The sequence below is a fragment of the Toxotes jaculatrix genome, chromosome 2 (assembly GCF_017976425.1).
Source record: "Toxotes jaculatrix isolate fToxJac2 chromosome 2, fToxJac2.pri, whole genome shotgun sequence".
NCBI lineage: Eukaryota > Metazoa > Chordata > Actinopteri > Toxotidae > Toxotes > Toxotes jaculatrix.
In genome coordinates, this window is record NC_054395.1 from 10,110,466 (window position 1) to 10,122,089 (window position 11,624).

The window sequence follows — 11,624 nt, forward strand, 5'->3', positions numbered from 1 at the left end:
ATATATGTTTTTGTTTCTCTGATAAAACACATGAAACCTTGTGAAAACACATTTTCTTCCACTGTTGTCTTTCCGTGTAAAATCCTTTGATTTCCCCCAGGAAGTGATGCAGTGATATAGGGTATTTTATGTGAGTGGTTTGTTTGGAGTAAATAGAAGAAAAACTGAGCTGGTCGTATGAACATTAGTAGGTGCCAGAAGAGAGCACCATCTGCAGAAAATAGGGAAGTAATTAACATTTTAATCATAACATATGTAGTACAACAAGAACAAGAAAAACATGGACTCATAGAGCATGTACATTTTCACGTTCACACATGCATTTTCATATATACACACACACACACACACATACAGGCGTGTGTGCACCTCTTGGCAGATGGTGAACCATGAGGTCGACAGGGCTGTAAAACAAGCCTGTTCTCTTTGTCCACCTACGCAGCACTTTGCACAGTGTGTCTATCAGATGGCGGCTTTTTATCAAGGTGTGGCTGACACTGGCTCCACACAAAGCTCTGTGAAACAGGAATATGGGAGGCCCGCTTCTAATAACTGGGGTGCCATGGCTGGACTCACATCGTTTGTCAAACAGCTCTCTCTTATCGCTGCCATTTTGCACGCAGCCACCTACAGTAAATGAGACGTTTACAGCCGTGTGCATGTAAATGACTGGACTGACAACACTGTCTGTTGACTGTTGCTTCCTTCTTGTAAATTTAGTTGTGTGAAATGTGTGACAACATGCTCTGCATGGTGTGATGACACCTGCAGTTGTATGTCTTTGACCTGAGCAATGGAGGAAAAAGTTGACCTTGTTTTTTAAATGGGTTTTCTTAAAGTACATTATCACTTAGCCACAAGCGAACCAGAGCCTTTGAACCAATATTTATATTTTATTCTACCCTGTCAGCTGCCAACATCAGTCTCTTTTTATACCCATAAACCCTTGCATTTAAGGCATTAGCATTTAAATCCTTGCATTTTGGGGGCTGTTCCCCATTTTGTTATGGACAGTTCAGTTCTGGTATAACACTGCATAGTTTAAAAGACCTGCCATATATATGTTCTAAATGCACTCTACTAGGCATGATTGTGCATTAAAACTACAGCGGTGTGAGATGTATGTGTTGCTCATGGCTACCCGTCTGTATGTGTAATTATAAGGTTGCATAGATGCTGGATCTAAGAGGCAACCACCCCAATTATCAGGCTGTTGGGAGGAAGAGGAAAGATTATGCATAATTACCAACTGTGGCTGGGCTTGGGTGTTTCCTCCTGAGTCAAATCACTGAGACAGAAGGTGATTAGTGGATTTGCCATGAGAGCAGACAAATACTATGTTGCTCAACTGCATACTTGCTACTGGATTTGACTCTAGACCGTATGATTAATGCTAATGTCTGCCAAAAAAAGAGACAACTCCAACAGTGATTCAGCAGAATGCATTAATGCTCAAATATGTTGATGGTCACAGTCAAATTATGTCTGGAGGCTTAAGGTTTTAACAAGGTGAACTTACAGTTATTTTGTATCTTAAAGTTTTGAAGATGGAATTAACTTTGATGGTTTGTGCTCATAATTAATTATTTTATCCAGTACTGCACTTTTCTTACAGAATCTAAAACTTAGGGACCATTACTTTTCTAGTTTAAATAGATGAATAACTGTTAATGCTTTAAGGTTTATTGGAGAAAAAGATATGGGGAAGCATAAGGACCAATAAGTAAAGCATACTCAACCGGTATAAAATGTAAGTGTAAAATATAAGTTTGACACCAGAATATTTACGTTAACACATTTGTCGCTTTTCTAATGACACTTTGCAAAACAAATGTCTCTGAACCAGCAGGAAATATTATTTTACCCTTTGTGTCAGGACATAATACCCTGGAAAACTGGCAAATCCGTTTTGATTGACACTCTGCTCTCATGTTACCATAGGGTTCACACAACAATGGCCTACAGGCAATTAATATTGAATGAAGCTAAACTTAGAGGTGGGGTGAGTGTGGGATACATAATCTTGAGTTGTTAGTTTGTCTTGTGCTGCTGTTGTTGTAAGATTCAGTCTACAAGAGGCAACTGTTGCTAAGGGCCCCATTACCCGAGTAACCGGTGATTGTTTACTTTGGTCTTCTGGGTTTGCTTACTTGCAGCGTGACAGACTATGTCTGACTTCAGTGGGCTAAACTGCAGACACACCATGTTATTTCACCCTCTGTCAAGCCTGTGGGTTTGCTGTTTGTCTGGGCCCTGCAGTTGGACTACAAGGTTGAGCACACATGGCGGAAAAAGAGTGGACTGAGTAGGTTTTCTTGGAGTTTGGCTGCTCATGTGTGTGACACTGGAGTTACAGGTAAACCCCCTTTGTTTCCAAATGTAGCTACAATAAGGTCATAGTTCAACTCCTGTCTTCTAATACAAAACATCACATTTATTTCCAGATGGTGCATTATATTCACATGACATTCTCTTTTAAAATGTTATTGCAAAATGTTATATGATATTCAAACTCTGCATAAATACATATACAGAAGTCTTACATGGCAGTCTGGCCATTAGTCAAAAATCTGCTTAACATGCTGATGTGTAGTGGGTATCTCCAGTTTGTTGGCATGCTAACATTTTCCAGTTAGCACTAAACATAATGTGCAGCTGAGGCTGATGGTAATGTCATAAGTTTTGCAGTTATTTGTTAATAAATCAAAATATTATACAAATTAAATTTTGGACTTGATGATGGCGCTAGATGGAAAGTTTCACTCAACAAAGTTATTACAGTTCATCCTCAGGGGGCCAGGAATACACCAAATCTTCAGCATATTCTGACTAAAAATAAGAAACATCATCACCTCATGCTTTATCTCCATTTCTTACAACAGGGACACTGCACACTAAAAGAGGTCCACCTCTCCTCCCATGTTGGAACATAGCCATTGCCAAGAATCTGCTTTAGCACGCGGATATGTCATCTGAGTCCTGGGTGGAGACCTGCAGTGAGGGCCATGGAGAGGACACCAGGCTGGAGAACAAACTAGATGAAGGGCTGGAAAAAGAGCAAATGGACATTCCCTGTGTGGACAATCAGCCCAGAGGAAGTCTGAGGCATGGGGTATCTGTGTCACTTGACCATAGTGGCAAGCAGGAAGTGACATCAGAAGGTGAACTGGAGCAGGTCCAGAGGAAGGCGACGCCGACTCTGGGAGAGAGAAAGAGTGTTTCCCACACGACAGTCAACCAGGAGAGCCGTGCCCGAGGGTCAGGTGTGTGTGTGTGTCTGTATGGTAAACCTTTATTGTAGCACATCAAAATTTAAATCTACAAATTTCAACACTCAAAAATGCATTTCCCATTCGTACATTCATACATTGTACTATGTATTGTAAATGTGTGTCCATGTGAGTGCAACAAAACAAAATATTGATGTGCATATGTTAGAGCTTATGTGTTATGTGAATGCATTAATGATTTCTGTGTGTGTTTGCGTTTGTAAAAATAACAGGTGCTTGTCTGGTGGAGCGATATCTCCGTAGGTCCTTCCCCAGGGGCTTGTCCAAGTGCTCCTACCCAGACAAGAACAGGGAGCGGCATGTAGACGAGCCACGGGGGCCTGGTCCTTTCTACTTCTTTGGAGGAGCCAATGGGGCTGAAATGTAAATAGAAAAATTTGAAATTAAAGTGCTGAATGTTCAATATTTTAAAAGATATCACACATCCCATGTAAAGTTTTCCTATGAATTGAAAATGTAAATCCTCAGAAAGTTGATGATTTGATTTTACATTTGAGCAAAACAACATTCACATGCTATATATTTCATTTAGTTTTTAGATTTTTGTGTTCCCCCTGTCTTCTGGACTGTTGTGGGATTAAAGCTGAAGTATAACTGAGTTCCTCTGGGACTTCTCCTTTAGAGTGAGCAGTTACTGTGAGAGCAGAGGGTGGAAGAGGATTTATAACAAGCACAGAGAGGATTTCAAACTCAAGTGGTGTGAAACCAAATCACCAGCCAACTACTACAACTTCAGAGAAGGTAGTGAGAGTGCACAGGACATGATCTGGATCTTATGTTTTACTATATTTACTACACCATACATCTGTATCTCATGTTTCATTCCTCTTTTTAATTCTGTTCTCATTTTACATTTGGTCGAAGCAGGTTTATCACCTTCCGTTCACAGAAAGAAATCTTGAAATCCTCATATGATGTTTCCAGGTGAACAGCTGATGTACCAGATTCCTAACAACAAGGTGCTCACCACTAAGATCGGCCTCCTCAACAGTCTGCGAGAGTATGAGCGAGTCTGCAGCAAAGTCAGCCACGGTCGAGGTCTGAGGTGAAGTGGACGGCTGTTTTCCTGCTGTGTTTGTCTCCTATCGCTCTCTTACCCAGACTAATCATATACAGTCTAGGTTGTGTTGCTTTGTGGATAAAATGTGCTATAGAAATAAAGTTGAACTGGCTTGACTAGGTTTCACTTTAAAGTCCCCTTCTACTCAAAAATAATTTTCTTCTTGTTCCTCCACTTATTATATTTCCACACTAAAAGGCTGTTTTCACACTTCTGTGCTGAAGGTGGAAAGTTTCTCTGAGCATGCACAAGCTGATTTTGTGACTTCACAGCTAGTTTTGAGGCGAATCATAGCGCGATAACCTGAAACCTCTGGGACATATAAACTTCAGATGAACTTTTCGTTGAAGTAGGAGACAGGAGGAGACATCTTGTGTCCCGTAGTTGCCCTTTTGAAGGAAGGAGAAGGCGTAGGTTCAATTTTACTGAACCAAACTTTTATTGTGGAAAAGTCAAATCAGGCACAAATTATTATTTATATTTTATATATATTTTATTTATACGTCTAAAAGGAATAGTTTTTACATTTTGTAAAATACAGTTGTTTGATTTATTGTGGAGATCTGGATGTCAAGATTGATAGCACTGTGATGTCTGCATGCTAAATAAGACGCTCCAGCCAGCAGTCGACTGGAAACAGGAGGAAACAGCTAGTTTGGCTCTTTCCAAAGGAAGAAATCTGCTAACCAGTGTGTCTAAAGCTCACTAATTAACATGTTATATCTCTTAATCTTTCTTTAATTCATGCAGAAATCAGTGGGTAAAAACAACACACTGTCATTTTACCACAGTATAAATATATTTTATTGTGTCTTTAGAATAATTAACTAGGTTAAGTCAAACAGATTTTAAAATATCCAAGTTTTGCTGGCAGCTGAATATAGCAATTTATCAGCAATCATACTAATAATATGAATACTGACAGATTCTTCTATTGGATAATAAACTAATGCTATAAAATGTATTTCTGTGTTCATCACCTGTGACGATATGATACAATAGACCATACAGGCAGTTATAGGTTATATGGTTCTTCCTCTCTCTCTCTCTCTCTCTCTCTCTATATATATATATATATATATATATATATGTGTGTAAAAAGTCAAACTTTTTATATATATATATATATATACACATATACATATATGTATGTATTATTTTCTGAATATGTTTTTCCTTCCTCCCAGGCAGCCACTAGCTTCATTCTTTTCTAAAATCATTTTGTAGTATCAGAACTTGCTTGAGTCAGTGACACACTTTTCTAATCCTTCCTTAAGGGCAGTTTCAAATGTCTGAGAACACGCAGATATTAATCCAGGCTTCCTCCTTGTTGTGTTGTACTTTACAGGAGGCTGAAAATGGAAGAGTTCATTCCCATTACCTACCGCATGGATGTGAAGGAAGAGAGGGAAGCTTTCTTTGCCCAACAGGAGGGTAAAATGCCCACACACATCCCACCAACATTACCTTCTAACCCATTAGTATCCTCACGCACGCAACAACAACACAACACTGGTTCAACTGGATATGTGTTTTGTTAACAGGCTCCATTTAAAAATAAGACCTGTCGTGCATCCAACAATGAAAAGACACAGAACAGTTTGTGCTCGGCAGCGTTAAGACAACAGTTGCCTTGGTGATTGTTTAATCAAGAGGCTGCGGACGTTGGAAAATAATGCACTTCACCTCCCATAAGGCCCTGATAAAATCACCAGGGGAACATGCTGTTTCCATAGAGATGAGTCAGCAGAGGGCAGGGCTGAGACACAAACACAAGGAGAGACTCTCAGCAGGATCTGGATGTGAAGCTGCTGCAGCACTGGACACGACTGAGACAGATGAAATACATTTAATACAGTAACAGAACCTGGCAAACATTTTCATTTATGTTACAGACTGGAGATGAAATCATTCGCTTGGTTCTGTATTGTTTGCAGCGATTGAGACACACAGCTTTATGATGAGTGGTGTGCAGGTTATGACAAATATGGTTATCAGTAAGTAAACAAGAGAAGGAAGCAGACAGGTGGTTCACATCTCTGGGTGACAGATGAATTTGTGGAAGAGAAGAAAAGAGGAAAGAAAAGGAACAAGAAGAGTGGAAGAGTGGAAAAGAATAATATAAGAGAAAAAAAAGAAGTCAATACTGAAATCACCCCATTTGTCTCTTGTTGACAGTTTCCCACATACATTCTTTTTTTAAGCTGATATGATTTTGGATCATCACTGAGGTGTAGTGTCATCATGTAACGTCTGTGGAGGAAGTTATTCATGCATTTCTAATATTAAGTAGATTTACAGAAGTGTTGAAAAAGTAACCATCAGACAGTAGAATACCCTAGAGTCTCATATTATCCTGTAACACAGGAATATTAGTACTGATGCGTCAACATGTAAGCGGCATTTTAATGTTTTAGCAAATTTCAACTACTTTATATACAGTTGGGCAGTTCAATTTATTGCAATCCAAAACGTTTCATAAACCAATCTATGCTTTGTATGTTTATCTGTAACCCCCAAAATGTAGTTGATAAAGGAAATACTGAGGTAAAGTACAGGTTCCTTAAAGTTAAGTACAATACTTAATGTTTTAATAATACTAATTCACACATCTAGCAAAGGTGAAGAATTGCAGCGTGTGGTTTTTGCAGGCACAATATCCTGCAGAGTTTGAAGAAGTGCATCGAGGACCGAATAGAGAGTGAATGATTTCACAAATGGCACTTCTCATTCACAGAATAAAAACAATAATAGAATAATATTACCTTTATTAATTAATTAATTAAATAAATAAAAAACATCAGGAATAAATTGCTGAAAATCATATTAAACACAATACAGCTGTTTAAAAGCTGTATAGAACAGGAGACCACAGACCACAGAACAGAAAAGCATTGAACAGAGCTTAAATCAGAGCAGAGTAGAATGTGTCATATACGTTTATAGGAATTTACCTGATGTATCTTCGTGACTGTAACCAGGTGTGAGGAACAATGAGAGTTGTATGTGGATCTGTAAACCCACGGGTCTGAACCAGGGCAGAGGGATCTTTCTGCTGAAGAGCCAGGAGGACTTAGCTGCCCTCAGACTGAAGCTGCAGCACATGGAGGACAGCTTGGCCAACAGGAAGATGCATCACTGCCAGCCTCAGGCTCACATCGTCCAGCAGTGGGTGTGATGAAATGAGAAAGTGATAATGAGCCATAAAAACAATACTGGCATACAAAAAAAATTGGTAATCTAGTAAATATCTTGATGGTAAACTGTCATTTTGCCCTCAGTTACATTCAGAGCCCGCTGCTGCTGAAAGGGAAAAAGTTTGACGTCCGCTCTTACCTTCTGATCGCCTGCACCGCACCTTACATGGTCTTCTTTCGGCATGGTTATGTGCGACTAACCTGTGACCTCTACGACCCCAGCTCCAACAACCTCTCTGCCCACCTGACCAATCAGGTAGACCGACTGCAGTACTGTGCACACTCTGCTTAAATATCCAGGTTAAACTGGCACGTCAAGCTTTAAACCAAGACTTTTAGATGATGGATCCTATCAAAATAGATTAGAAAATGGGTCATGCCAGTGGTGCTTCTCAACATGGCTTAACATGTGGTCTTGACTAACATATTCAATGTTAAAATAAGTCCAAGCTGTATAACACTCTGGCATTTTGGTTTCTGCAAGGTAATTTCCAAAAGACACAAAAAAATTTAACTTCCTTGCAGGTGCCGGGTTAGTTCTGTTTATTGTAAATGTACATAATTTCAACCACAGTTACTGGTATGTCAACATAAACAATAAAGAAGAATTGGAACTTGACAAGCAGTTTTTAAACTGTGCCTTTAAACTGATATTTAGAAATCAAGCATCAGCTGTGGTACCATTCATCTCTCTGCTTTGTGTGTCTCTGGTCCCCCTGCTGTCCGTCTCCAGTACATGCAGAAGAAGAACCCTCTGTACAGCCAGCTGAAGGAGGACACTGTTTGGTCCATGGAGAGCTTCAACGCCTACGTCAACGACAGGTTTCGGGTTGCCAAGGGTCTGCCCAGGGACTGGGTGCTGGGCACCTTTGCAGTGAGTGCTGCTGTGTGTTGTAGCTCTCAGGGACCAATTACCATTTTAATGATGGTTGTTGGTGCTTGCAGCTAATTGAGTTGGTTAGGTTTGGGTGATCTCATCGCTGACTGACAATACATCATCTTATTCCTAAAACAAAATATCACACTTGCTGTTTAGCGGTTGTTTGTTGTACAGTGCCTTACATCATTACAAACAAGGCTTTCTACAGACTCGAGAAACCTCGAGACCACAGTGTAGCTTACTGGTTTAACAGAAACCTGCTACTATATCACAAAGTCTGTAAGTCAATTTGAGAATTGTCTCTATACGTGAAGAGGAAGACTGATCTAAGCTGTAGGTGTGGACTTTTGGAAATTCACAGTCTGTATCTAATGCGCTCTGGAGTTTTTTTAAAATGTTTTTGGAGTGACATCACCTGGCTATTTTGGTTTGAGGCTTGGTGACGACACATCTTAAACAGGAAGCTAGTTTGGAATTTATAACACCAGACACTTCACCAGACAGGGAGGGCCTAATAAAAGATGTTGTAAGGGAAATGCAGGATGCAGTGTTTTGGACCTTAACCCGTATTAGGGAAAAACTGTCTGGATATCTTTGCCTCTGCTGCTCAGGTTTTATCCATTCTTTTAAAAATCTGTCTCTCACAAATCCACCTTTAACGTTATGGATGTGCAATACCAAGTCACTGAAAACAAAAGCTGTTAAAGTAAACAAAACTGCATTACATTGTGATATGATGTGATGGAAGCTGTTACTAGAATAATAATGCTACAGTGTAATTTTGTACTGCCAATACAATCAATATAAGCTGGTCTTTTACATTAAACTTTAACTGAAGTAATCAACATTCTTAGCTTCTCTCCTGAGATCTTTGCTTCTTACAGCTTGTTGTTTTATATTTGTCTCATAACAGCCTCATGTCCAGCTGCAGAATATGACTGTTTTCTTTGAAACACTAAACTCACTGTACACTATCTGCTCAGCACTAAACAGCAGGCACAGACTAGCTGAACATAGTGGAGCATTTAGCAGCTAAAGGTCCATATTTTTAAATGAGTGGTAATGATAACTTTGCAAGGTGAAATGAAATCAGCGATTGATTTACAGCCTGCTCTGATGCCCCCAAGTGGCCGAAAATAAAATTAAGCTTCAAATTGACTCAATATTTTCAGATATTTCTGCCCAGAGCTGTAGACCTTCAGAATGCCTGGAGTGAGGGCTATATTGTTGTTCCACTCTGATGCCTAATGATCAACGAACTGGCTGACTGGTTGTTTTTTCCTTTCCGTGCATCAGAAGCGCATGCAGCAGATCATGACGCAGTGTTTCTTTGCAGTCAAATCCAAGTTAGACTGCCGACTGGGCTTCTTCGACTTGATTGGCTGCGACTTCATGGTTGACGAGGACTTCAAGGTGGGTGAGGCGTTGGCGAAAGTCTGATTGGTGGTCGGTGTTCAACATGTTGATCTGTGACATGTTTGTGTGGTCCCAAATAGGTGTGGCTGTTGGAAATGAACTGTAATCCAGCTCTCCATACGAACTGTGAGGTGCTGAAGGAGGTGGTACCTAGCACTGTTTTGGAGACACTGGGTGAGCACAGACCTCACATCATCTATTTACATTTCACAGAACAGAAAGTCAAATTTAGCAATTTAATGCCATTAAACCACAGATATCCTCACATATTTGTTTGCATGTTACAGTTGTAGTTCCCTTTATAAAACGTTTGTCTAATTTGTGTGCTTAACAGGCTGATGTGTGACAACACCCAACGGCAGGTTTTTTTCATCCTGTGTTACTCTTTCCTGCTCCTCTTTAGATTTAACTCTGGAGATCTTCAACAAGTGCCGTCTCAGGCAGAGAATCCTGCCTTTGGTTAGTCAGAGGGAGTTTGTGCTGCTCTACAACGGAGTTTTCCCTCCTGATTCAGCACTGGCCTGCGACAAGAGCAAAACAAACAATGAATTCTACTACAAAACCACAAAAAAGACCCAAAAGGCTGAACCCAGAAGGTGTACGACAGGAATGGAGAGCAAAAATGTGCGCTCAGCATCCCCTGATAAGCGTGTGAACGTCTCAGAGAGTGGTGATGGACTGTGTAGTTCAAAGTCTGGCCGTCATCCCACCATGTTTACTGCCACCTCTCCCTTTTTTCAAAACTCATCAGTGCAGGGGCCTTCACATTTACACAGCAGCACCAACAGCATACAGACAGTCAGGAATAAGAACCTCAGGCCTCGGGTCCAGCTCAAGCTGAACAAATGTACTTTGCGTCACCATTTGAAAGCCGCAGATGACCTGAAACACTCTAAGACTCAGCAGAACACGCAGATCATCATGTCGCTGTCATCACCAGCATTAAGTGAAGGGACCTCCACCTGCGGCTCTCAGGAGACGACACCTTTCCCTCCTCACGCTGGACCTCCAGTGTGGGTGGACGAATGTGAAAGAGGAAAGGAACCTGGTGAAAAAGAACTCAGAGAGGATGCAAAGAGTTTAGTGTGTGAGAGAAAAGAGGAACTGTGAAGCATGTATGCAAACAGCTGTGATCTAAACAGCTTTGTTTCAAAAAAAAAAATGTGCACATTGGACACCTGGTGCTTTTTTATTTTCTGAGAAATGCTGAGGAATGTTTAATGTGACAATAAAGAATCTATTTATGTCTTCAACTCTGAGAATTGGTTTCATTTTCATGTTGTTTTGTATGGAATATGCTATAAATAGCACCTTTAATTTCAATTTAAAAACTTTTTTTCTCCCAGTGTTTCTGTAGTTTTCTGTAACTGAAACACATAACCTTCACCCTCAAATCAACCGCAAGTGTCAAATGGAAAATACATCAATCAGTCATCTTGCACGTAGCTCCTGCCCTGTGGAAAGACACAAAAACTTAGACATGGTTGTGTACAAACCCTCCCACCATCTTACTGTAATTGTAACCAGGAAGATCAACACAAAGCTCCACTCTACAGTTGTCGTGGCTTGTTGTTTTGACTGCAGCCCTTTACCTCTTAGTTTCATAACTCATAATTATCCGTCCATATTCAGGCTCTATGCATGTAAACACAGGCAGACATTGTCCCATCTCTCCTGACAGGATGCTTGCTCCATCCACGTTTCTCAAGAAGGAGGCTCAGAGCATCAGAGAGCCTGACTTATCGACATAAAAGAGGCGTAGTTTTCTTCTACCGTCACTT

At 40.3% G+C, this 11,624-nt stretch overlaps 1 protein-coding gene across 1 annotated transcript; it reads left to right on the forward strand.

The window, feature by feature from the left end:
* Positions 1 to 3,041: 3,041 nt before the first annotated feature.
* ttll10 (tubulin tyrosine ligase-like family, member 10) lies at positions 3,042 to 11,078 on the forward strand. Its single transcript, XM_041061600.1, has 12 exons — positions 3,042 to 3,263; positions 3,503 to 3,653; positions 3,913 to 4,031; positions 4,215 to 4,312; positions 4,407 to 4,414; positions 5,669 to 5,784; positions 7,332 to 7,518; positions 7,632 to 7,803; positions 8,281 to 8,421; positions 9,724 to 9,840; positions 9,924 to 10,017; positions 10,247 to 11,078. Exons 1-12 carry the CDS (start codon positions 3,062 to 3,064, stop codon positions 10,951 to 10,953), a joined length of 2,112 nt encoding a protein of 703 aa, XP_040917534.1. The 5' UTR covers positions 3,042 to 3,061; the 3' UTR covers positions 10,954 to 11,078.
* The last annotated feature ends 546 nt before the right edge of the window (positions 11,079 to 11,624 follow it).